The sequence below is a fragment of the Paroedura picta genome, chromosome 4 (genome assembly GCF_049243985.1).
Source record: "Paroedura picta isolate Pp20150507F chromosome 4, Ppicta_v3.0, whole genome shotgun sequence".
Taxonomy (NCBI): Eukaryota; Metazoa; Chordata; class Lepidosauria; order Squamata; family Gekkonidae; genus Paroedura; species Paroedura picta.
The window spans coordinates 140,917,774-140,944,873 of NC_135372.1; the positions used below are offsets into that span (position 1 = coordinate 140,917,774).

Below are 27,100 nucleotides of genomic sequence, written 5' to 3' on the forward strand. Positions count from 1 at the left end.
GTGGGTCCGTGGTAGAGCATCTGGTTGACACGCAGTCCCGGGTTCAATCCCCGGCATCCCCCGTTCAGAGGAAAGTGGAGAGCCACTGCCGGTCTGGTTCAGGATCATGCCGCTCCGGGCATTCAAATGACTTTAGGATCAAGCCAGTCTGCAATGTTCAAACCTATATGAAGGTTCCCCCCTCTGCATTTGCTTGCTCAGAGGCCCATATCAGCAAACTCATAGAATCATAGAGTTGGAAGGGGCCATACAGGCCATCTAGTCCAACCCCCTGCTCAACCCAGGATCAGCCCTAAGCATCCTAAAGCACCGAGAACCGTCTCGCTCTACGCCATTGAGTCTTTTTCCGAACTGTCTGCAGAGGCTCCGTAGTGAGGTCAATCCCCTTATCCTCTTCAGGACTGGTTGTATCCTCTTTATTCCGAGTTGCACAGCTCTGGTCTATGAACTCCTCCCCTTTCTTAGTTTGGGTCAGAGTAATAATGCTGTCTCCTAATCCCCTAATCTTTTCCTCCAAAAGTCTTACCATCTTACACTTGGGGCAGCTGTAGTCCATCTTGTCTTCTGGGAGGAAGGCAATCATGTCACACTCACTGCAGATGATGGGATGAGTGTGCTGGAGGTCCATTGTAACTCGTTGGTTTGCGAGCTGGTAAATACTTCTGGAGACCACAGGAGAGGGGCTTAATAAATTAGCCTCCGCCGTCGCCAGGGCTGGATCCACCCCCAATTTCATCTTGCTCGTTGGGGGCGGGGGGGGGTGTTTCCATTTCACGGCCCCAGCTAGCCAACTTTGGAATTGTCGAAATGTCGAGCTTGCAAGATCTTCTTTGCAAATGCCTCTGAAGCCGACTTGGATGTTCTTCGTTTCTCACAGCTGTCCTGGGGAGGCTGTTTCCGAGCTTTGGGTCCAGAAAGCCCATTCCTGAAATTTCGTTGCCTTCCTCTGTCTCTGCCGGTGTGGTCTCCTCGATTCCCCGGGGGCAGGACTGGCTCGTTTTCGTCCTTCTTCGTGAGCGGGCGGGCGAACACATTCCCTGCGAGGGACCACCAGGGTTTCTCTAGCGCCCGGTTGTGAAATGAAGGCTGCCGTGGAGGAAATCTGCGGAGTGTTGTCAACTTGGCAGTTGTTGCGGAACTGCTCAACCGAAATCGGAGCTGAGCCCTTGGCATGTCTCCTAGGATGGGCCTTTTTATTGCTTCCTCGTATACAAGCCTTCGTAAGAACGGAGGAGAAGCCATGTTGCATGAGGCCAACGGCCCCTCTAGTCCAACACACTGTCACACAACGGGCAAAACCAACACCCCACTTAGATTTATTTCCTCTAGCATTTTGATTTTATCTTTGGGGACCCAGTTTGGCTAACATTGTTCTCCTCTGTTTTATCCTCACAACAACCCTGCGGGGTGGGTAGGGCAGATCGTATGGGACTGGCCTGAGGTCACCCTCTGAGCTTAGGTGGCAGAGGGTAGATTTGAACCCGAGGGGCATAGACAGGAGGGGGTTCAAGGCAGGAGTAAGCATGCAGGCTCCAGCCCCCTCCCCAGTGAACTCACACCCTACAACTCACACCCTACAAGTGAACTCACACCCTGGAGAGGGAGCGATGGAAGTTGCCACTAAGGTCTGTAACCTGGCCTTTTTCAGTCTTTTGACATCACTTCCTGACTTTGAGGAGCCCCCAGAAGTGACGTCAGCCTGCCACGCCCCCAGAAGTGACGTCATTACTCGCAGCCTTAGCCCTCCTTTTGCTCCCCCCCCCGCCTTTACTACAACCGGGGTGGCTGTGCCTCATGTAAGCCAGAAAGAAGTGTAGGAGTGGAGAAAACATCCCCCACCCCATCCCACCCCAGTACCATGCCACTTCAGAGCTCCCGCAGACCCTGGTTGGGAACCCCCACTCTAACCCTACTGAGTGCTAATAAAAAAAAGATCAGCCCAGTAAGGTAGGACACTTGCAGGTTGAATTCCTAGAATAATTGCTTTGGGGGCTGTAGCTTGGAGGGATTCCTCCAAACCCATCAGATCTTCCTTGCCATGCTGGCCTCAACCATCCACCTGGCGGAAGAGCTCCGTTTTGCAGGCCCTGCGCAATGCTGAAAACTCCCGCAGGGCCTGCAGCTCCTCTGGGAGCTCATTCCACCAGGTAGGGGCCAGGACCGAGAAGGCCCCGTCCCTAGTCCTAAAAGTGGTTCTAGCCAAGAGTACGGATCCAGGCTTTAATCCTTTGCCCCAGATGTCACCTGGCAAGACTGAAGGTGACCATCTAGCGTTCCAGGACCCAAGAGGCAATATTTCCACCTGCTCACGTCCCAACCTGCTGTCCGAAAAGCGGCAATTCAGAGAGCCTGAAGGCCTCCAAACTGCAGCTGAATGGTCTCGCTTTATGCCAAACTGCCTGCAGCCGGCCTCATCCTGTTGGGCCGGTCGGGCGTGTTGGTAAGACCACTGACCACATACTTCTGCAGCCAGCACGTACTTCCAAGCAAGCAGCTCTCTCGCCCGCATGCCCCAGGGTAGCTTGTGCTAGGGAGGTGGAATGTGGGTGCAAACACCCTCTGGGCCTCTGGCCTCAAAGCGGCCAGGCCCGTAATCTCATCCCTTATCTCTCTCTTTCTAAGGCAGCAAACCATCGTTTCCCAAATCCTAAATTTCCCAGAGAGGAGCCTTCAGTCACTTGACTAGGCCCCAAAGCCTGAACCAAAGTTTGAACGGCCAAGAAATGGCTAAACAAGGCCAGTTTCTTGACGGTGGTGGTGAAGAGAAATGTCCAGAGCTGCTTTATAGAGAGTTGGACCATTTATCCATTTCATCTGACTCGGCTGGACTAAGACAGGGGTCCCCAACACGATGCCCATGAGCTCTGAGGTGCCCACCGAGACTTTTTCAGGTAGTCTCCGTGTGGTTTTAGAAAGTGAGTAGGGTCAAGTTGGCCTATTGACTTTTGGAGATTTAATTGGTTGTGCAGGTGTTTTAAAATTGTTGCTTTGGCAGCAGCTGCAATCACAGCACAAGGACCTACACTGTGTGATGGAAATTAAGCTGTGGCAGCCATTTTGCAGCTGGCTCCACCTCCTATAGCAGCCATTTTGTTGCCACACCCTCCATGCCCTGTATCGGAATTCCAAATGGGCCTACAGGCTCAAAAAGTTGGGAACCCCTGCTCTAAAACGTGGGATGTTCCTTAAGGTTTCCAAACCTCAGGTGGGAGCTGGAGAGCTTTTGGGATTTACACCTCATCTCCAGAGATTAATTCCCCTAAAGAAAATGGCTTTTTTGGAAGGTAGATGGGGTGTTGTATCCATAGAGGGGGAAAGAAGCAAAGGTGGTTGTAAGCCGCTTTGAGGCTCCTTTGGGTAGGGATAAAAACCAACCCTTGATACTTTGTTTGTTTAGAATCATAGAGTTGGAAGGGGCCATACAGGCCATCTAGTCCAACCCCCTGCTCAACGCAGGATCAGCCCTAAGCATCCTAAAGCTTGTTTGTTTATATAGCACCCTAAAGTTTGTTTGTTTGTTTATTTAGACCTATTGCCTGCCACTCCCAAACTGGCTTGTGGTAGGTTACAACTGTCCATATTAAAAGTCCCATTAAAACCCCATTAAAACAATTCCAGACGTCCATCCATGTACAATAAACAGACTCCTAAAACCTTTTTAAAACCATGGCGGTCTGCAACCTGCTAACCCCCCCCCCCCCCGAAATCTAGTACGGGAGTGGGAGGAGGGAACGTAGATAATTGGCCAATTGGCTCAGGGCGGATAAAGATATACAGAACGATATATACTTTACATAATTAAAATAATTAGTACATACGCTTGAATTAAAAGCTGCTTCTTAAAAAATAACTTTCCAGGGGGGGCTCCTTTATATTGGGCAGGATTGATCTTTTGTGCTTGGGGCTAGCAGTCGGGGCTTTCGTGTTTTGTAGTCTCCCTTGCCAGATCCCTGCCCCCCCCCCTTGTCTAGCAACAAGAAACAAGAAAAAACAAACTCTGCAGCTTCATTTGGCCAAGTAGACATTCAAGAATCGGGGAGATTTTGCCGGACGATCTCAGATGTGGATGAGGAGGAGGGGTCAACCCATCGAGCATCTGCTCCTGGGGGTAACTGTGCACCAAAACAATGTCTGGAAAAGACAAACGCACACACACTGAGGTTATTCACGGGAAGTGCGGAAGCAGCGGGTGATGATGCCAAGTCAGGTTTTTGGCCGCAGCATCTTCCGTATTGCAAAGCAGGAGATCTAGCGAGGTGGCCACATGCCCACCCGTCTTTAGAAGTGCTTTTGCACCAGGGAGGAGGCCGCGGCACAATTAAGACGGAAGAAAAGGCTGTTTTGTTCCTTCCGCACAGCCAGCCAAGGGGAATCCTTTGCCACGAGGCCTTCCCACCATGGCCGGATGTCAGTCGGGGACGCTCAGCGGGTTTCAGCTCCTGTCCCTGGTATTTCCAGATAAAGAATCTTGGAGAGAGCGGCTGGTAAAGGGCCAGAGCAGACAGGACATGAGGAAGCAACACTCACTGGGCCCCTGAACCTCCCTCCCGGGAATCCATGTATCCGAATCTGAACCATGGACCTGTTTGATTACTATTCTGCTAAACTCTTATCTTCTGTTACTGTCATTGTTGTTATCACTGTTATATTCCAGTTTGCTGACAAAGCTGCGTTCAGTGTATAGTTCTCTCCTCTCCCCTGCGTTAGTTGAAGCTGAAACTTCAGTTGTTATAATGGGGGGAAGGAAAGGAGTAACACCTTTCAAAGCTGCCAGGTGAGATTGCAGATTGTGTTAAAACTTCCCCCAAGGAGCCTCACGGTGGAGTTCTTTCCCCAAGATTCTCTAGGTCTTCTCTTGCACCAGGGATTTGACCCTATTTGATTGGAATGGGCTGTGTCTCTCACCCTCTCCTCACCCCACATCCACATGTTGCTTTTCTTTCCCAGATTATGAACCCTTGGCTCCCCTGATGACAGGGGGAACAACCGATCCATGGGTTTGTGTTCATGTGCATGGCTGTTGCAGTGCCATCTGATAGATTCTGGATTCAGGTGACCATTGATTGATTGATTGATGGTTAGATTCTATACCATGAAATCCCAGAGCAGCCAGCTTGTGGCAGTTCACAAAAACATAATAAAAACAGTATAAAGGCATAAAGGGAAGGTGACTGTAAGCTGCTTTGAGACTCCTTCGGGTAGAGAAAAGCGGCATATAAGAACCAACTCTTCTTCTTCTTCTGCAGTAATCTCGGGGCTCTTTCAGCCTCACCTCCCTCACAGGGTGTCTGTGGTGGGGAGAGGAAAGGGAAGACAACTGTAAGCCCCTTTGAGACTCCTTTGGTAGAGAAAAGCGTCATATAAGAACCAACTCTTCTTCTTTTTCAGTAATATCATTGCTCTCAGCCTCACCTCCCTCACAGGGTGTGTGTTGTGGGGAGAGGAAAGGGAAGGCAAATGGGAGACTCCTTTGAGACTCCTTTGGTAGAGAAAAGCGGCATATAAGAACCAACTCTTCTTCTTCTTCAGTAATCTCAGGGCTCTTTCAGCCTCACCTCCCTCTCAGGGTGTCTGTGGTGGGGAAAGGAAAGGAAAGGCGACTGTAAGCCACTTTGAGACTCCTTTGGGAAGAGAAAAGCGGCATATAAGAACCAGCTCTTCTTCTTCGTGTCTTTGTGGATGGGCAGCTCTGTTTTTGATGATCTTTCTATATCCATGAAGAAGACCATCTTGTCTTCAGAAATTCAGGTGAGCAATGTGCCACATTGTGGATAACGAAAAGGTCAGAGCAGGTATAATACATCCATTGATGGTTTTCATTATTGTACTGAGTCGGACATGAAGTTTGTGGACATGGTGGTGGTTGAACCACACTGAAGCACCAAAGCTGAGCAGAACATCCAAGTGTTGTAGCAAACGCACTCCAAGATGTGCCACATTATTTTTGGAGCATATTGTTCTGCATGCGTGTTTTCGCTCCAGCATCGCTAACGTGGTGTTTATAGTTCAAGGTCCTATCCAGGTACTTGGGTATGTGGTTGTATATAAGTTGGGTGCCGCTAAGGTAGACGTTCAATTCATGATTAGCCAGATTTATTGAGATGGAAACAGGAGCATTCTGTTTTTCCTGTGCTTGAGATGAGCCACCATTTATGGTAGCAGCCAGCCAAAATTTCGAGGATTTCCTCAGTCTTTTTGATTGATTTATGCCTTACTGCAGTCACCATGTAATGGGCATAAGCAAACTTCTTGGATATTGCTTATTTTATTTATTAATTGAGTGCATATATCGCCACTCCCGCCCAGCCAGCTTGAGTCGATTTTGGGAAAATCAGAGATGGCATAGATTGAAAGAACTGGAGTGAGCACAGAGAGCTGGGTTTTTCTGTTAGTTTGCTGGTTGGAAGGGGCCATACAGGCCATCTAGTCCATCCCCTGCTCAACGCAGGATCAGCCCTAAGCATCCTAAAGCATCCAAGAAAAGTGTGCCTTTGCTTGAAGACTGCCAGTGAGGGGGAGCTCACCACCTCCTTAGGGTTAGGAAAGTTCTATTGCTCAACTTGTTATTTAGGAGTCAAAATAATTTTCTGCAGGGGAAAACTTGTACACCATCCCTCCAGAGCTGACCCAGTGGATGCAAACGCGTAGGTGCAGAGCTGGCGTGCCTGGCGTTTGCGCCCGCGCCTCCCTCTCTCCCCCTTGCAGGGTGGTGTTTGCTGCGCCAGGAGTGATTCTATCATGCCTAGGCCCATGGGGGAGGCGCAGGCGGCATCAAGCTGGCGGGCACAAATGCGCAGGCGTGGACCTGCCACACCTGCGCGTTTCACGCGCTGGCGTCCCCCCCCCCCCCCCGCAGCGCGGCGCTCACTGTGCCGGGAGCAATTGGCCACTGAAGCAGCAGATTTGCTCAAGCCTAGGCCCATGGCTAGGCTTCAGCGATTCGGCCTCCAAAGCGGCCAATTGCACCTGGTGCAACGAGCGCCGTCCTGCAGGGGGGAGGCACCCGCACTTCCCTCCCCCCTGCCAAGGCCCAGTAATGAGGGTTCCACGGACCAGGGGTTGGGAACCCCTGCTCTGTAGTATTTGTTCATTCCGTCACTGATTCTGTTCAGGATTCACCTCTCAAGAAGTTTATAACAGGAGCTCAGAAGGGAAATAGGTCTATAACTTGCCACCAGTTATTTTAGTTTTTCCAGGTTTCAGAATAGCAGTCGTCTTTGCTTTCTTGAATTCTCTTGGGAGTCTCCTGTTCTAATGATGTTAGTGAGAAACTTTGCAAGCCACTCTTAGTGAACGTGCCACTGTTGATCAGGAACTGATTATGGAAGGAGTCAAAGCCTGGTGCCTTTTCACTCTTGATATCCTTTAGTGCCTCGGAAACCTTATTAGCACTGAAATCCCCTGACAGCTTGTGGTCTTCAGGGCAGGTGTTTTTCCAAATGTGGAGTTGTTTTTTTAACCTGATTGTAAAGTCTCAGTCCTTTGGAGCTCTGGGGAACCAGTTGGGCAGCTTTGTGATTTGATGTTGCCTTCGGATTTCCTTGGAGCACAGGTGGGCTTGCACCTAGTTTGATTTGACAGGCTTTCTTACTGGAATGCCTGAAATCCAAATTTGCTGTTGCTTCAGTCCATTTTTGTCCATGTGTGCCAGGAGATCCTTTGATTATCCAGGGTGCACCATCCGGAGGCAAGGTAGAATTGCGCCCCATGAGGTAAGGTATAGGGAAGAAATTGCTCTGAGCCACTCAGATCCACTTGGAGATCTGCTGGTCACATTTTCCCTCCATTCTTCTTTCAAGTATACTCTTACAACAACCCTAAAAGGTAGGGTAGGCTGAGGTTGATGGGGCCAAGGTCTACTTAGCAAGATTTATGTCTTGAATGCAAAGACTGGATAGCCATCTGACAGAGAGGCTGATTCTGGTTCAAGGGGGTGGCAGGTGACAGTGGATGACTGATAGGGTTGTGAGTGTCCTGCACAGTGCAGGTGGTTGGACTAGGTGACCCTTCCAACTCTTATATTCTATGATTCTATGAATGAGGACCATCTTCAAATACTTAAAGGGCTATCACATAGAGAATGGAGCAGATTAGTTAGTTTTCTGTGGCCCCACAGGTTCGGACCAGAACCAATGGGTTGAAGTTAATTCAAAAGAATTTTCGGCTAAACATCCAGAATAAGTTCCTGACAGGTAGAGCAATGGAAGAGGCTTCCTCAGGAGGTGGTGGGTTCTCCTTCTTTGGAAGTTTTTAAGCAGAGGCCAAATAGTCATCTGATAGAAGTGCTGATTTTATGAACTTAGGCAGATGGTGAGTGGGTGGGCAGGAAGGGCTATGCTGGTGTTTGTCTCTTGTGGCCCTTCCTTGCATACCCAGCGAATTGCTGATCACCACTGTGGGATGGGAGGTGAATTCCCTCCAGGCCAGGCTGGATTCTGGAGATTATTGGTGTCCGTGTGGAGAGAGGGGGATAATTTGGGCATGAAATTGGGGTTACTGTGGGTAGGCAGGTAGTGTGAGTTCCTGCATTGTGCAGGGGGTTGGACTAGATGACCACGGACGTACCTTCCAACTCTATGACTCTATAGGATTTGACCCCAATTCTCCTCAAACCAACTTTTGGTATTTTCTATGCCACCATTTTGTTAAGTTTGCTTCTCTCAGCTCCCTCCTTTTCCTGATTTCTACCAGCAAGCAAAGTCATTGCTTTTCTCTTGGTTTCAGCCGCTTTGGCACGAAAACTGATGTGCTACAGTGGGTAGAATGGCAGAACCCAGGGAGACTTGGGTTCAGATCCTCCCTCCCGCAATGGGAGCTCCCCAGACGTCCTCGGGCCTTTCACAAACTCTCAGTCCAGCCTACCTCACAGGGTCACTGTTGTGAGGAACCCGGAGAGGTTAGAACCAAGTCGCTTTGAATCCCCACGGGGTAGGAAAAAACGGGATATAAATAAATTAGCACGATCCAGCGGTTGGTCTTGTTAAATCATTCCTGCTATGTGTTGTTGTTTTTTTTTAATGTATTGCGGAATTATAGGGTTAGGTGCATAATTCTTTATTACCGTCCCTCCCCCTACGTGCAGTTTGGTCGAAAGGCATCAAATAAGTGAAATAATTGGAGTCATTTGGAAATTGCATGAAGGGCGCTATAAGATGTTGTAAGAGCTGCTGCGGAAAAGGACAGCTCTGCGTCTCTGTTCTTTCCCCTGTCGTGGGAGAACACGGCGGTAGAATGTACTTCCTCATGACCGTGGGGGAGGAAGGGGGGGACTTTTTGCCCCTATTGTCTCCTCCCTAAGAGATCCCCCGGATGGCCGACAAACTTGGCAGCGGGCGATCAAACCGTAAAAAATGGGATTAAAAAAATCACAGTGCAGCAGAACTCCTCCAAAATCTTACCACGAGCAGATTTCAATAAAGCATGGAGCATCCACGGAAAGTCTAAAAGGGAATTGGGGAGGGGGTGCAGGTTAAACCCGGCTGCATGAAACAATTTTATACTGAATCAGACCTAGCAGTGTTTGTTTGTTTGTTTGTTTAACGTATTTATATATATCGCCCTCCCCGAAGGCTCAGGGTGGTTCACGTAAAACAGAAACAATACAGGTAACTTATTCTTACAATAATGAAGTGATAACAACAAACAACATAGAACAGTAGAAAAATATAGAGAACATTAAATTGACGCAGACTGATCGCCCAGCTGCTAGAGCGGAATTGTAGTGGGTGCCCTAGGAGGGAAGCTCAGGGGGCAGGCCTGTGGGAAGTGGTGGTTCAGGTCGGCCTCAACCAAATGCCTGGCGGAAGAGCTCCCTTTTGCAGGCCCTGCGGAACTGTTCAAGTTCCGTCAGGGCCCTGATCTCCTCTGGGAGCTCCTTCCACCAGGTGGGGGCCAGGATGGAGAAAGCTCTGGCCCTGGTTAAGGTCAAGAGAGCTTCCCAGGGACCAGGGATTGCCAGGAAGTGCTGGAGCATAAGGTTCTTTGGGGGATACAAGCAGAGAGGTATGGCCTTAAAGGTGATAACCAGAACCTTGAGTCTCATCCGGAATTCAACTGGAAGCCATTGCAGCTGCTGGAGGATGGGCTGGGTGTGGGACCTCCGAGGTGTTGCTTTGAGGACCCTGGCAGCTGCATTCTGGACCAGTTGCAGTTTCCGGATCAAGCTCGAGGGCAGGCCTGCCTAGAGCAAGTAAGCCAATCTCTAAAAGTCCCTGACTTATAGAGCATCTGCACTTGCTCAGCTAAACAACCTGAATCCCATTGAGCGTGTCTTAGAATCATAAAATCATAGAGTTGGAAGGGGCCATACAGGCCATAGAATCATAGAATCATAGAGTTGGAAGGGGCCATACAGGCCATAGAATCATAGAATCATAGAGTTGGAAGGGGCCATACAGGCCATCTAGTCCAACCCCCTGCTCAACGCAGGATCATAGAATCATAGAATCCTAGAGTTGGAAGGGGCCATACAGGCCATCTAGTCCAATCCCCTGCTCAACGCAGGATTAGCCCTAAGCATCTTCTTTTGCTGTGATCAACCCAACCTCCATAAGAGCGACTCTTGGAAGCATTCATGGGAAGGGACGGTTCCCTCAGTGACCAGAAGATAATTAGTTATTTGCTTCAAGATCGTCATCCTCAGACGACCGAAATCATTGCCCGTTTCGTACTTGTTTCGTTCAAGTACACGAAAGCTTCTATCCGAAGCCACTGGATGCCGATTTTGATAAATAACTGTAACGATGGACTAATCCCAGGTGCTGGGTCACCGTGGAACTTAGAAGTTTCACAGTCTGGTATTTTCAGTTTTGATAGACTCTCTTGGCAATCCTTAGTTGAAGGTACAGAGCTTGTTTATCGTTTTTCATTAGAATATCAAATATCTAGCTTACGGCCTACTTCGTAGTCCTGTGTCTCGTTCTGGTAACCACACCTTGAAAAACATAACATTGAAAAAGGTATGACTGAAATGGTTACAGGGATGGAGCACCTTCCCTATGAAAAACGGGTAAAGCGTTTCGGGCTCTTGAACTTGGAGAAACGAGGATTGAGGACAGATATGATAGAGGTTTAATCAATTATGCACGGGACAGGGAAGGTAGAGGAAGTACCTTTCTCAAATCAAATCAAATGTATTTAATACAGCACCGCGGCCAGATAAAACCGATTGCGAAGAACACTGCGCAGCAGAAATTACATCATCTGGGAACCAATACAAAATTTAAAAATATTTAAAGTTGCATGATTAATAGGTACATTATTTTAAAATTGCATAGTAAAATCCCTCTGAAACACTATTAATTAAGCTTAAGTTGTCTTTCCCGGGAGCTAAACACAAGAGCACCAAATTTGGCAACCTGATTAATAATACGGACCTTACTATTCCACGGGAGAAATTTACCTTTTCCTTTGTTTGAGTTAATAGAGGAATCCCTGAGTAAAGGGATTTTAAGATTCAGATACCTTTATTGGCATAAAGAGTAATGGGAGGATGAATTTATTTCTCGCAGAGCTGAAGGCAGGGCATCTTAAGAGGACTCTGTCTCCCCGGAATTACAGGGACAGAGTCTTTCAGCTCCCGGGGTAATGCACCCCACCTTGTAGGAGTAGACAAGGTAATTAAAAATCAGTATTAAAAAAGACCAGGTTATCTGTAGGGCCATCTTCTTCCCTAAGTTCCTGCCCAGGAATTGGGATCACAGTGGGCGACCCTCCTGAGTCCCCCATGAATTCAAGACATTCATTTTTGGGGTAGACAAGAAAGGACCTTCTCGATGGCAGCCCCACGGTTATGGAAAAGCCTCCCCAGGGCGTTGTGCCTGGCCCCTCACTTCCAGTCATTCGTGGGCCACTGAAGAAGATTTTAATTAGGACAGATTAAAGCCATCTTAGCTCGCGATTTTAAAATTTTATGTGTGCTTTTAATGTATTCTATTTTATGTCTTTTATTTCTGTTGTAAGCTGTCTCGGACTCAGTATGGAAGACAGGCAGGTAGTAAATGTTTTAAAGAATAATGATCGTCATAATAAAGATGTTCTCTCTCTCTCTCTCTCTCTCTCTCTCTCTCTCTCTCTCTCTCTCTCTCTCTCTCTCTCTCTCTCTCTCTCTCTCTCTCTCTCTCTCTCTCTCTCTCTCTCTCTCTCTCTGCATAGGTGCCATCCCATAAGCTGCAAAGGCCCTAGGAAGGGCGGACATCTGCAGGACGTGTGGCCAAGCCTTGGCCGGAGACACCAGCCACGGTGGGCCAGGTGGGAAAAACAGAACTTCCCATGCCGACTGTTTATGAAGTGGGGAAGCAGGTGAGTGCCCAGACTCACAGGGCTGAGAATGGCACCGTGTCTAAAAGCTGGGAAGGCGGGAGGTGATTTTTATGGGAGTTTTCAGTGTGCAACATCTAGAAGAGTTGAGTTTTATAGCCTGTTTTTCACTACCTGAAGGAGTCTTAAAGGGGCTTAGAATCGCCTTCCCTTCCTCTCCCCACAACAAACTCCCTGCAAAGTAGGTGACAGCGAAGGGAGCTCTGATAGAACTGCCCAGCGAGAACAGCTCTAAAAGAACTGACTAGACCAAGGTCACCCAGCTGGCTGCATGTGAAGGAGCAGGAAATCCAACCCAGATTTACAGGGACCTTGTAGGGCCTTCAGCGCCTGATTAGAAGCCGTCGCTCTTAACCACTACACCCCGAAGTTTCAAGCTGAGTTGTCATCAGTATGCGGAGGACATCTATCAGCACCCCACCGTTTGCTGGCCAGCTATCTAGAGGCCGTGGTGGACTGGCCTAGGCAGACCCGACCAAAGCTGAATCCCACCAAGATGGAGGTTGTCTGGCTGGTCCGACAGGGGCAACTCCCGGCTCTTGATGGGTCCAGTGAACAACTTTGACCACCATCAAGGGCCTGGGCGTGGTCCCGGTCTCTGTCATCTGTGGAGGGCCAGGTCATGAACACTGCCCGCCAGGTTTCCTACCATCTCTTGCCTTGACAACCCTAAAGGGATCCCGTAAGTCTGCAAGTTTGACAGCAGTTCCCACCACCTCCAGAATCTCCCGTATCTCTTGATCCAGTCTTCTGGAGCCATCTCTGCTGGAATGTGAAGGGCTTCTGAAGAACGTATCTCTTTGAATGTTTACATTCTTCTGCTTGAATGTCCGTGCAGCCTTCCTTTTAGACTTCTCACTTTGCTCTCCTCCCTCTTCCACAAAGTCCTGTTTAACTTAGGATGCCGAAAACCCCTTCAGCCGGATCTGGTGGTTAGTGGGACCCGTTGACCGAATTAGGGTTACCCATTCCAAGTTAGGAAATTTTGGGGGATTTTTTTGGGGGGGAAGGAAGCCTAGGGAGAGACCTTGGTGGGGCATACCACCATAGAATCCACCCTCCCTCCCAAGCAGCCATTTTCTCCCGAGGAACTAATCTCAGTAGTTTGCAGATCAGTTGTCATTCCAGAGGATCTCCAGGTCTCACCTGGAGGTTGGCAACCCTCAGTAGATCTGACGTGCTGTAATGAGGCAACTCTGCCCAAATATACTTTCAGAATTCCTGGAAAGGTTATGCCTCTAGAAGGGTATGAGTTTTCATGAACCACTTCTCACATCTTCGGATATAGCTAGAATGTGAGCCTGTCCATTATTATACCTCGTAGAGTGGCGTGATTTCAGATACCGAACGACATTAGCAGGGAAAGAACAATAGCGGCGAAAGAACAATAGCAGGCTCAATTGGATTCAGAGGGATATGGAGAGAGGCACTAGACGTGGAGAAATCAGCATTGGTAACGAGACAGGAACCCTAGGTCTTGATTCAGTCCAGGAGGAAGCAGAGTCTCAATCTTCACTATCAAGTCCCAATTCCACAGTTTGAAGACATGAGCAGCGACTCACGAAAGCTCCTCCCCAGGCACAAATATCGTTGGTCTTTAAGGTGCTGTGGGGGCCTTGCTCTTTTCTCCTGCCTCAGACAGACTAACACGGCGACTCGTCTTGACCTGCCTCTAGAAGGATTTTTCTTAGCCAGGGTCCTTGAGCTGTGTTGTTCACCCTCTCCCTTTGCTTTTGCAGTACCCAGATCCAGAGTATCCGGAGAGACCCCTTCCAATGTCCCGGCATGAGACTTCTCCGACAGCACTGCAACGGGCCGGCACCAACCAACGCCCCAACCCCTGCTGCTTCTGCTGGTGCTGCTGCTGCAGCTGCTCATGGTAGGGAAGAAGGTCTCCCATCCAAATACAATCCAGGGTTGTCCCTGCTCAGCTCCCAAAATACAGCGTGTGTTGTCTGGCAGCCAGGCAAGGGATATTCAGAAATGGCTTGCCTTTGTCTGCCTCCAGGTCATGACCCTCAGTTCATTTCCACCCCCCTCCAAACTCCTGTTAGAATCTCCAGGCTGTACGTTCCTAAGTCCCTCCGCCTTGGTCCCTTGGCCCCAGATCTTCCTCTTTGCTCTCCTCTACCCCCTCTCCATTTTGTCCACGTCCCTTTTGAAGTGAGGCCTTCAGAACTGCACACAGGACTCCAGGTGGGGCCTGACCCGTGCGGTATACAATGGGACTATGACATCTTGTGATTTCGATGCGATGCCCCTGTTGATGCAGCCCAAGACTGCATTCTTTACTGGCGCATCACTCCGTCTGCTCATATTGAGCAAGCACCCCAAGATCTTGTTCTTGGTTTCGAAGATGTTCCTAAAAGTTTCCATCTTTGGAGATTTTTAAACAGAGGCTGGAGAGCCATCTGACGGAGAGGCTGATTCTGTGAAGGCTCAAGGGGGTGGCAGGTGACAGTGGAGGAGCGAGAGGGTTGTGAGTGTCCTGCATAGTGCAGGGGGTTGGTCTAGATGACCCATTAGGTCCCTCCCAACTCTATGATTCTACGAATGGCTTTGAAGACTGGTTGTTTCTGGACCAGACGGGCCCTTGGTTGGTTCCCCCAAGGCAAACCACGGGTGACAGGCAGTACAGGCAGGGACGATTCCCCCGTGGGCCGCATAGCGATGCTTCGTTTGTGGCTGGAGGCGAATGAGAGGCGCATTTAACAAAGCCAGCATCAGTACCATCTTGAGCAGATGGCGTGGCGTTTGGGCTCCTCATAATACGGAGATCCTTGGAACCTCCGCCTGTTTCGCTCTGTTTGCCTTGGCTTGAATCTTTGGGATGTTTCGCCTTGGCCAGTTTCCGCACAATCTGTTCTAGAAAATGCCGCCGTTCCGTCGGAGAAGCTGCCCCTGCTTCCCTGTTCCCAGTCTGCCGTGCCGTTTCAGCTGCGGCTCTTTTCCTTGTCAAAATTCACCTTCAAGCAAGGTTCGTTTGCCTTTTGAGGTCCGTGTTCAGGTACGGTGATCATTTCGAAGGCTTCAAAAGAAAGGGTGAAGGCAGGGACTTGGGGAAGGGACACGTCATTCCCTTTTGTTGTTGTTAGGTGCGAAGTCGTGTCCGACCCATCGCGACCCCCTGGACCATGATCCTCCAGGCCTTCCTGTCCTCTGCCATTCCCCAGAGTCCATTTAAGTTTGCACCGACTGCTTCAGTGACTCCATCCAGCCACCTCATTCTCTGTCATCCCCTTCTTCTTTTGCCCTCAATCGCTCCCAGCATTAGGCTCTTCTCCAGGGAGAATAGAAACCTGCTATTTTTCAAGTAATCTCCTGGGTCCTGATTGGCTCTTCTGGAAGCTTCCTGCTATTTTGAGCACACTTACGCATGGCTTGCCTACAAAAGAACAAAGTTAGTCAGTTAGACTGTTCCTTTCCTCTCTCTCAACAAAGCTGTTTCTCAACTTAATAAAACTTTGTTATTCTTTAAGCAGCTGGTGCTCTGGTCTTTTGCATATTTAAACTCTGCCCACAAGTCTCCCGTCACTTGTGCACCTCTCTAGCTGTCTGCATTCTCCCCATTTCTTAACACAGTTCCTCTGGAGAGCCAGCTTCAGGGCAGAGAGGCCAAGGCCTTCACAAGAACCTCAGAAGAGCCCTGCTGGGTCTGACCAGGGGTCCATCTAGTCCAACATTATTATTATTATTATTATTATTATTATTATTATTATTATTATTATTATTATTATTATTATTATTAGATTTAGATTTATAGCCCGCCACTCACTTGCGGCTCACCCAGGGGCCAACATCTTGTCTCACCCAGGGGCCAACCAGTTCCTCTGGAGGGCCAACAACAGAGAGCCCAAAACCTTTGCCTCCTGGCTCAGATTCAGCAGTTCTCTGCCTCTGGACATGACTTCTCTATATCACCATGTTGCTTGCCGCAACTGCTGGACAGATCCTCCATGAATCTGTCTAATCTAGAGTGTTTAATTCGAACCTGGACCTCCCAGATCTTTTATCTGACACTCTGACTGCTACATCTCGGCTTTTAGCTGTCTATTTACAAAATCTTTCTGCCCCCTCTTGTTCTCATCCTGTCCAAAAGGTTGCCTAATTTCCAGCACTAAAAGGCCAGATCCCGCCAATGGCAGGAGAGGCCAAACGGCAAATCTTCAGACATGCATGGACTACAATTACCATTAGCCCCTGCCAGCACTGACAGTGGCTCATGGTAATTATAGTTTGGAAACCCACCATCTGGCCACCCCTGTTTTAGGGCATAGAGCAGGGGTAGTCAAACTGTGGCAAATGCTGGCAGGGGCTCATGGGAATTGTAGTCCATGAACATCTGGAGGGCCGCAGTTTGACTACCCCTGGCATAGAGATCGTCTGGGCCTAGAATAAGGGCTCACTGGGGGAGTTGGAGGTACAGCCATGAATTTCTTGCATTCTTCCGGAGGTTGGACTCGACTCTTGCAGGCCCTTCCAGCTCTTCATGTCTATGAAATATGTGGGGAATGCAGTTTCTGGCTCTCAAAGCAATCGAGATCTTGTTATTCAAACCGGCCAAGCAGGGCTCCGAACCCAAGGCAGCTTTCCTTGAGAGCGGGACTTCTGTAGGTTTCTTTACTCCCCCGGGCGCTTCCGACAGGGGGAAAGGGCGGAAAAAAACGACATTTGCAAAGAAGAACTGCTTTTCCCGGTAGTTCTAGTCGGACAACTGGTACGACCAGCTTGGGCGTGCATTCACGGGCTGTTCTGTCCCAAAGCGGGCTGACTTTTCTGTTTATGTGTCTCATGAAGCATTTCCAGTCTTTCTTAAAACCGGATCTCTCTGGGCAGAAACACTGCTTCAGACACGGGGCTGCCACAGAAAACGGTATCCACGTGTTGGCTTTCCATGTGGACACACATGGGTGATACGTCATTCTGCCCGGTGGTTGCTCACCTTGAGCATGGGTTACTTGTTGGAGGACAAGGGAACAGGGTGCAGGATGATGTCAGTTCTCACCCGTTCCGGGGAGAACGTGGGGAATGCCACGCCGGGATTCCATTTTCAGTGGCAGCTCTCCATTGGGGGGAACCGGGAGTTCTTGTACATTTATTTATTTGTTTGTTTATTCTTTATTTCTATCCCGCCGCTTTCCCAGGTAGGACTCATGGCAGCTTACATATAAACAGTAAAAACCCCAATAAAACCAACCAACCCCATTAAAGTTTTAAATACAAGACAGCGGCATAATCCCCAATTCTCCCCGACTTTCAGGCAATTGAAAGTGGAAAGTTCCCTGTGGACACATCCAGTAAAAACAAAAGCATCTGCTAAAAAAAAAAAAAAGCATACTGCTTCTTATTTTTGCCGCGACCGCCTGTCTGAGCTGATCTGCTCCTCTGGATTAAAATCCGTAATGCAGATTTGCCCAAAGGAAGTTTACTCCCGGTGCCAAGACGAACACCTGTTCCGCACGTGTCCGGTTGAGATTTGGGATTTCACGTGAGGTTGAGGATTCCTGGCTTGTCTCTGTTCATCTTCCTGTTGTCTCTAGCTTTGGCTCTGAGCCTAGCTGGAAAAGATGCAACAGACCCTCTCCTTTTGGGGGGAACAGAACAGGGAATAACAACCAGGCCAGCCGATTCCCAATTTCCACACAGCAAAGGAGCTGCTCTTTCTTTGCATCTGGTCACTGCCCAAGCCAAGATAGTAGCAGCGGATTCTTGTACAAACCCGTTTTTCGTTTTTTCTTTTTTGGCTGATTCAAGAGCTGTGCATCCGCTTAATTCTGGGAGAAGAGCAGCCTCTGCTGGTCAATCTCTGTAAAGATTCTTCTCCGTTTCCTTCGCCAAGTATGAGCAGTTTCGAAACAGACGATGGCTCCAAATTGTTAAGAAGTTCGGACCAACAAAAATCAGAAAGAAGTGTGCAAGCTTTAGAGTTTCACCGAACTCTTCTTCAGCCTGGGTATTTAATAGGAAAAAAGGTTTGGGGAGGGGGAAGGCCAGGGAAAAGGCAGGAGGGGCTGCAGAAAGAGAAGTGTGGGGGGCCAGGCTTTATCAGCTACCGTAGGGGTAGTCAAACTGCGGCCCTCCAGATGTCCATGGACTACAATTCCCAGGAGCCCCTGGCAGGGGCTCCTGGGAATTGTAGTCCATGGACATCTGGAGGGCCGCAGTTTGACTACCCCTGAGCTACGGTTTCGTGAAACCCTGGGATTAACGGCCCAGGAAGAGTTTCCCAAATGTGTTAGCGTTAATTAATTTTTTATGTATTTTTAAAATTGGTTTAACACTTCTCTGGTGATGTTATTTATTTATTATTATTTATTTCTTGGCTCCCGGAGACCGGCTCGCGGCAGGTTACACAAAAATCCATACAATACAATAAAAATCCCATTCAAACTCCAATGTCAACATACAATACAATACAGATGGCAACAAAAATTGTCCCTTAAGACAATACTTGACAAAGGCAGCATGGGGGAAACAGATGTTCAGCGCCAAGAAATATGGTCATGTTGACCACCTCCCTAAACGGCCAGTGGTGAGCCTGGGAAGGGGAGGGGCCTTGGGTGGGCGTGTCCACAGCTCTGCTTCCCAACCATATTCTGCACAATTGCACCCCTTCTGGGGTTTCTGGAACTCTGGAGAAAGGCTTCTGCTAGGATCCTGCCAAGCAGCTGTAAAGAAGATCCATCAGTCACACCCTCCTTGGCCCTAACCCGTGCTCCCCCCGATCCATTTCCGCTTTCTCTTTTTGCTTTCAGGAACGAAGACCGTGAGCGAGCGTGGCGGGCATCGCGAGAAACCAAACTGGAGACCATCCCAAACTGTGAAGCCTGGTGAGTTACGGTTTTGGCCGGGCTCAGAGTGGCCGTTTGGGTTTGTCCCACAGGAGCATGTCCCTGCAGAGGAACTAGTGGCCACTGTGTGAGACAGGATGGTGGACTAGAGGGACCCCTGGTCTGATCCAGCAGGGCTCTTCTGAAGGCCTTGACTTCTATGCCCTGTTGTTGACCCTCCAAATGAACTGTTTGGCCACTGTGTGAGACGGGATGCTAGACTAGATGGACCTTCACTGGTCTGATCCAGCAGGGCTCTTCTGGTGTTCTTATGAAGGTATTGGCCTCTCTGCCCTGTTGTTGGCCCTCCAGAGGAACTGGTTGGCCACTGTGTGAGACAGGAGGCTGTACCAGATGGACCCCTGGTCTGACCCAGCAGGGCTCTCCTGATGTCCTTAGGAAGGCCTCGGCCTCTCTGCCCTGTTGTTGGCCCTCCAGAGGAACTGGTTGGCCACTGAGTGAGACAGGAGGCTGGACTGGATGGAGCCTCACTGGCCTGATCTAGCAGGGCTCTTCTGATGTTCTTAGGAAGGCCTCAGCCTCTCTGCCCTGTTGTTGGCCCTCCAGAGGAACTCAACTTCTATACCCTGTTCATGGCGATTCAGAGGCCACTGGTCTGATCCAGCAGGGCTCCTCTTATTTTTAAAGCTTCTGCTGTTCAAGTCTGTTAATATCTTAGGGACCAACAAAATTGTCAAAGCAAAAACTTCCGAGAGTCCCAACATGGCTTCTCTTTTGCCTCTATGTCTGCAACAGCAGTTTGTGATCTGCTTCGATCCAGGCCTCAAAATAACTGGTCACTTGTCATATCCAAGCCTGTTTCCTCATTTGAGACTGCCTCGCTTTGTATTTCCATTGGATGCTGCAAATGGGCACTTTGCTTTCCGCATTTGGAGCTTTCCTCCCTTTCAGAAATTCGCCATGTGTTTTCCGCACTGAGAGTTGGAAGGAGGCAGTCTCCCATGATGCTTTGCTCCCTTCTCCTTTTCTTCCAATTTTTTTTTGTTTTGCAAAATGGTGCCTGCTTGCATCTTTTTTCCATTGCAACCCTTAAGAAGAAGAAGAAGAAGAGTTGGTTCTTATATGCTGCTTTTCCCTACCCGAAGGAGGCTCAAAGCGGCTTACAGTCGCCTTCCCATTCCTCTCCCCACAACAGACACCCTGTGGGGTGGGTGAGGCTGAGAGAGCACTGATATCACTGCCCGGTCAGAACAGTTTTATCAGTGCCATGGCGAGCCCAAGGTCACCCAGCTGGTTGCATGTGGGGGAGTGCAGAATCGAACCTGGCATGCCAGATTACAAGTCCGCACTCCTAACCACTACACCAAACTGGCTCCACAGATCTTTCCCCTCAATCATCTCCCCTCCCCTTCCCTCCAAAGTATGCTGGATGTGTGTTTTTCTAATGTAGGTTACTGCGTTACAACGCTGCTGCAGCATAACAACACTGCCACTATTTTTTATAGTTAGAAACAGCGTCATAACGCAATCACTCCTTGTTAAAAAATGGGTCAGATATTCAGGAAGGGGGGGGGGTGGCGGTGAAAGGGACGAGCAGAAATGACTCAAAATGGCAGCTGCAGAGAAAAACCCGAATGCAAGCACTTCTCCATAGGTCAGCCCCGAATTAAGTTCTGCCTGAAAAAAGGAAAATCGCTGCAACCGGGAATTCTTTAGCAGCACAGCAATTGAGAGGCGGATTTCTTTGCAGAAATGGGTGAAAAAATCAGCCCTTTAAAAATGCACATCTGAGCAAAATCGCTAGGGCTGGAACTCTCTTAGTGGAGCAGGCAATCAGAGTCCAGTAGCACCTTCAAGACGAACAAAGGTCCATTCAAGACATGAGCCTTCGAGTGCAAGCACTCTTCCTCAGACTGTGGTCTCGAAGGTGCTACTGGACTCTGATTTCGTTCAGCCTTTTTAGGTCCGTAATGCTTCAGAGCCCCCGCCACGTGGCCTAAAGCAGGGCAAGGCTGCTCGCCTCTCCCTTGGCTAACATGTCCTTGTTGTCTCTTGCGGTTCCCTCCCGCGGGGGGTTGCCTCTGCCGGGCCGGGGTCTCCGTTTCCAGCTCCAAACCAACCACCGAGGATGTCAAGGGTTGGGCCCAGTCGTTCGACAAGTTGATGAAGAACCCGGCCGGCAGGAACGTGTTCCGGGAATTCTTACGGACTGAGTACAGCGAGGAGAACATGCTCTTTTGGTTAGCGTGCGAGGAACTCAAAAGCGAATGCAACAAGCAGTCCATAGAGGAGAAGGCGCGGGTGATCTATGAGGACTACATCTCCATCCTGTCGCCAAAGGAGGTATGTCTAGACGGTTAGGCAAGAGCTCCCCAGGGGTTACGGAGTCTTTTCTGGAAGGGCCACTGACCCCACTAGACGTCAGTGGAACAGACTTCTCCTGTTGCTCGACAGGCCTAGTCTCTTTCTCCACAACGGAAAAAAAGGTAAATGATTGATTGACTGATTGATAGATTGGCTGGCTCCTGTATATTACTCCTATGGCCACTTCCTTGAAAGGCCATGCCACCACTTCCGTATTTCAGGGATTCCTCCGTGATCAAAAGGTTGAAAAAGGCTGATATATGCCATCCATGGGGAAAATTCGGTCGGTGGTCTGTGACATCAAAGCAGGCTTTCTCAACTAAGGTTTCGTGAAACCCTGGGGTTTCTTGATGGCTGTGGAAAGCTGGGAGTTAATTGTTTTTATATATATATACTAGTATCAAAGCCTGTTTTAAAAAGGGGCTTTGAACGGGGCGGCAGGCAGAGGGCATGAGAGGGTGGCAACAGCTCCCTTTGGCCAGCAACAGGTCTTTGAGGCCCGCAGGGAGGCTGCGAACTCCCCCCCTCCCCCCGGCTCCCTCCCAGCAGAAGAAGAAGAAGAATTGGTTCTTATATGCCGCTTTTCCCTACCCGAAGGAGGCTCAAAGCGGCTTCCAGTCGCCTTCCCTTTCTCTCCCCACAACAGACACCCTGTGGGGTGGGTGAGGCTGAGAGAGCGCTGATATCACTGCTCGGTCAGAACAGTTTTATCAGTGCTGTGACTAGCCCAGCTGGTTGCATGTGGAGGAGTGCAGAATCAAACCTGGCTCACCAGATTAGAAGTCCGCACTCCTAACCACTACACCAAACTGGCAGGAGCGTACCTGCAAGCTACAAAGCCCTGTCACTGCCCCCCTCCTCGTGGGCGACAATGGAGACTGCAGCCACAAAGCTTCTAGCTGGCAAGTAGGGAGGGTGGGAGCTGGAGGGGGAGGGCCAATCAGGGTGGACCTGGACGGACAGGGCCACGGACAGTCTCCTCCCAGGAAGCTGTTTCCCAAATATATAAGGGAGCAAAACAGTGTTAAGAATGTTTTATTTGTTAAACATTTATCAGGTAATATGACCATATCTGATCATGTTGACCACCAGCCCCCTCCAAAACTGGCCTAACTGGTCTGCAGGGGATGGAGAGGGGAGGGGTCCTGGGTGGGCATGTCCACGGCTCCCCAACTCTATTCTGCACCAATGTGCCACTTCTGGGGATTAGGACTTTGGGCTGATCCTGCGTTGAGCAGGGGGTTGGACTAGATGGCCTGTATGGCTCCTTCCATGATTCTATATTCTCCCCGTCGTTTGGCACCCCGTGCCTACACTAATCGGCGTTTCGTTTTGTCTGTGTCTGTCTTTTTCCCTCGCCCCCTTCAGGTCAGCCTAGACTCCCGCGTCCGTGAAGGCATCAACCGCAAGATGCAGGAGCCCTCCCCGCACACCTTTGACGACGCGCAACTACAGATCTACACGCTCATGCACAGAGACTCCTACCCCCGTTTTCTGAACTCGGCCATATACAAATCGTTAGTCCAAAGTGTCTCACGGTCGTCTTCGGAATCCTAAGCTCCTCTCAGCTTTCCCGGGGGGCGGGAGGGAGGGGGGGGAACGCGGACGTGATGGGACAATTCTCCTTCTCCACAGGACGGGGGCGACGGAGAAAATGGACCTCGCCAAACGGTCTTGTACCACCAATGGAGCGGAAATTGTCCCCCGAATCCCACGGACACCTTAGGTTTTGACTTCTGCCTCCTTGCCCGGCCACGGGGAAGTTCACTGTTAATCCTGCCCTGTCTTCATCCACGGAAAGGCGGGCAGCAGCTCCTACTGTCGCGTGAACGTCAAACTCAGGCCTCTGCTTTTACTACTGAATCGTGCTGGCCCGTGTGGAAAAATAAGAGGAACGAGGGGTACGGGGAACCCGGGGCGAACCGTGGGGAGGGGGAAGGCCAAAGTCCCAATCCCTGAACTCTTTCGTTTCCTTTCCTGTTCAAGAGAGCCGTTTGTACGACAGGCCCAAAGAAAAGGCCTCTGAGGGTCCCGCTTTGTGTGTCGGTTCAGTTGGGACTGAATCGCTCGGAGGTGTTGCGATGAGACCCCCTGTCCGAAGAAGACTTCTGTGCAATCCGTGGGCTTGTTTTACCTCCCAGTTTCTTCCATCCAAGCCCCTGCTGCAGGAAGTCTCTTTTTGCCCCGGGGTGGCAGAATTGGGGGAGGGGGGACGGGACAGCACCTCTTAGGCTGTGTTGTGCTGATTTTGTTACGGATGCAGAGCTCCCCTCCCCACCACCAAACAAAATCGGTTTGCAGTAGAGCCAAACAGAGAAGTGATTCTCAAACTTCCTGAAATCGGTGGGGCTTCCTGGTTTAGCTTAATTGGCATTTGGGCAGGTTTGTCAAATTGGGAAGAAAGATGAGGTTCGGCTATGAACCCCCTATACACACACACACACACACACACATCCACCCGGTTGAGAACGAATGAGCTTTTTGCAGCTCGAGCCACTCTTCCGCTGAATTTCTGCTCGGCTCGGAAACCAGCGGAGGCCACTCTGAGGTGCCCCTTGGCAGGGTTTCTCCCAAATTCTTTTCCCGCAGCAGTTGGAGGGGAGGAGGAAGGGATGGGCTATCCCTCAGGTTTTCTTTCGACCAATAAAGTTTCGTCACGAGAAAGCTGTCAGCACAAACATCCTTGGAGATTACAGTCCGCTAGGACATCAGGCCCGGAGAAACCTGGAGTCTGCAGCAGCTATCAGACACATTGGCCCGGAAGCTTCCCTCTGGCCTGTCTCGATGAGGCTTAACTGCCTGGAACAACGGCCCTCTTCGTGCCCACCCTCTCCCCTTCAGCTGGGGTTGGGGCATAGTCCAGTTCTTAAAGGAGGGAGGGAAAGTTAATTTTTTAAAAACACGGTTCGGTCCTTAAACGAATGCTCTCGGATTCTCCAAAAATTCGTTCAACGAGCAAATCCACGCTGTGCCAAGAAGGGTTTCCCTGTTTCGAGTTTCTTTTATTGAAAGGGGGGGGGGTCCTCACCTGCAGAGCTTCCTCTGTGCCTTTCCAGCAGCCTCCCAGGCTGGTCAAGTGCAAATTCATCCCTGTGCCACGATGGTGCGGGGTTTGTGGCTTTGGGGTGTGTTGGAAGCGTCCCAAACTCTTCCCATGCTGGTAAGCTCATCTCCGGGGTGGGGCTGAGAGTAAATTTTGGGCGTGGCTGGAGTTACTTCCATAAAGGTGGTGAGCGGGATGGGGGCGGAGCGGAGTGGAGAATACATTTTGGGTGTGGCTAGGGTCACTTCCATAGAAATGGCGAGCAGGAAGAGTGTTTTCCAGCAGAACTGGGGAGAACGGAAGTCCAACCCAGTTAGCAATAGGCTCACTCCACTGATATTTTATTTTCATTTAACCGTAACCGTGGCAGAAGCCAAAGCCCTCCACTGTGGGACAGTGTGCTTGGACAGGAGCAGGCCCACCTGCCTTTCACAGGTAGCAACCTGCTTTTGATGTCATGCCAGGGCTAAGTCCTACAGGGTGCCGTTTTTGTCTCAGGACCACATCTGCTTGTGCGGGGAGTTCCGTCCCTCGAGGAGCTGGAAAGCTCCGGTGTCCTTTTCCCCATGGGCCTTTGCAACAAGAGGGGTGGGCAGGAAACCGGATTGCCATGGGGTGGGGGGCCAGCCCCGTGTGGAATGCACCCACCCGCCGTCCCCTCGCTCTGCTCGCAGTGTGATCAGAATCAGGTTCTCGCCCTGACCTGGGCAGAGGTCCCTCCTGTGAACTCCCGATGTAAATCCACTACTCTTTTTGTGTTGTCCTTTTTTCATCCGGGATCTGGCAGACGTAACTTTTCTTTTTCTCGCTCTCTTTCATAATTTCAAACGCTTCTTGGTGGTTTTGTTTGCGGCGCTGAAATCGGGGCCGGTGCCAGGAACGGGGCGCAGCTGGCAGAAATCTGGGTTTAGGCAGTTCTTCCTGGGACCAAAGGGACCTCAAACTGCCGTCTGTCCTCCTGTTAAACATGTGTCTCTGCACAGGCGCACACAAACACTGAAGGCTTTTCTGTGATACTTCGCAGGCTAGCCCCAGATCGTGTAGGCCAGGGGTAGTCAAACTGCGGCCCTCCAGATGTCCATGGACTACAATTCCCAGGAGCCCCTGCCAGCATTTGCTGGCAGGGGGTTCCTGGGAATTGTAGTCCATGGACATCTGGAGGGCCGCAGTTTGACTACCCCTGGTGTAGGCCCAGGCTGGCCCCCAGTTTCACCCACATGCCCAATATACATACTACTGCCACTCTCTCCGAGAAGGGTGTTCAACCGTGCATCTGTGAAATTACTGGTTCTCTGCCCTGCATTTTGGTCCTTCCCCTTTCTTTCCAACCAAATTAAAAGGACAGGACGTGTGCCCCTGCAAGCAGACTTCAATAAAAAGGGTTTTTGACCTGCGGGATTCTTTCCCACCAGAAATAATCAAATCTTATTTGCATAATTAAGGGGATGTTTAAGGGCACTACAAATGTATGGAAGAGGAGAGTAGCAGTGGTCGAAAACGCATAGGGCATCATTCATGCGCGAAATGCAAAGCTTGGGTAATCCCTGAGGGGTCTGAACAAACCCGCACAAAAAAGGTAATTCTAGGAGCCGATCAGGACCTTGAGCTTTTTCCACGTTCTCAATTCTTTCAATATATCAATTCAGGTCCAGCATAAACACCTGCGGTTTAAGTCTCTAGAGAAATAGGCCAGATATCGATGTAATATCAAACTGTTCACTACAACACATGCAGAAAGCAAACTGGTTGGCCAGTGTGAGAGAGGATGCTGGACTAGATGGATCACCAGTCTGATCCATCAGGGCTCTCCTGATGTTCTTATGAAGGACTCGGCCTCTATTGGAGCTCCAGACGAACTGGTTGGCCAATGTGTGAGATCGGATGCTGGGCTAGATGAACCACTGGTCAGAACCAGCAGGGCTCTCCTGATGTTCTTATGAAGGCCCTGGCCTCTATTGGCCCTCTAGAAGAACTTGATGGCCACTGTGGGAGACAGGATGGTGGCCTAGATGGACCACTGGTCTGATCCAGCAGGCCTCTCTGCCCTGTTCTTGGCCCTCCAGAGGAGCTGGTTGGCCACTGTGGGAAACAGGATACTGGATTAGATGGACCCCTGGTCTGATCCAGCAGGGCTGTTCTGCTGGTAGTCAGCATATGATGATGGGACGGGATAGAATTAGTGTGCTGCAGCACTTAGCAAGTCATCCTAGAAGAGAGGAGATTCAGATTCTGGCTCAGCCATGACACTGGGTTGCTGTGGAGCAAGCTTCTTTTCTCATCCCACCCTATCTCATAGGGTTGTTGGGAGAATTAAATGGAGGGAGAAAGAACTCGTAATACTGCCCCAAGGTTTTTTGGAAGACAGGTGAGACAAGCAGGGGTGGCTAAACTGTGGCTCTCCAGATGCCCATGGACTACAATTCCCATGAGTTCCTGGTAGCCTGTGCAGGCTGAGGCTCATGGGAATTGTAGTCCATGGACACCTGGAGAGCCACAGTTTGGCTATGCCAGCATCGTAGGTGGCAGTGGTCAAGGAAACCTGCATGCACATTTGTTTAAGCTGTCGAAATTTATTTATGGAATA

General features: G+C 50.0%; 1 protein-coding gene across 3 annotated transcripts in view; it reads left to right on the forward strand.

The window, feature by feature from the left end:
- RGS19 (regulator of G protein signaling 19) overlaps positions 1-24,137 on the forward strand; it is a 51,318-nt gene extending 27,181 nt beyond the window's left edge. For all 3 annotated transcript variants that reach the window (XM_077335874.1, XM_077335877.1, XM_077335876.1), the window contains exons 2-6: positions 12,154-12,300; positions 14,058-14,197; positions 19,074-19,148; positions 21,218-21,452; positions 22,842-24,137. In XM_077335874.1, coding sequence (XP_077191989.1) covers positions 12,271-12,300; positions 14,058-14,197; positions 19,074-19,148; positions 21,218-21,452; positions 22,842-23,030 — 669 coding nt within the window. In that variant the 5' untranslated portion in view covers positions 12,154-12,270 and the 3' untranslated portion in view covers positions 23,031-24,137. The remainder of the gene's footprint in view (positions 1-12,153; positions 12,301-14,057; positions 14,198-19,073; positions 19,149-21,217; positions 21,453-22,841) is intronic.
- Positions 24,138-27,100: the final 2,963 nt, after the last annotated feature.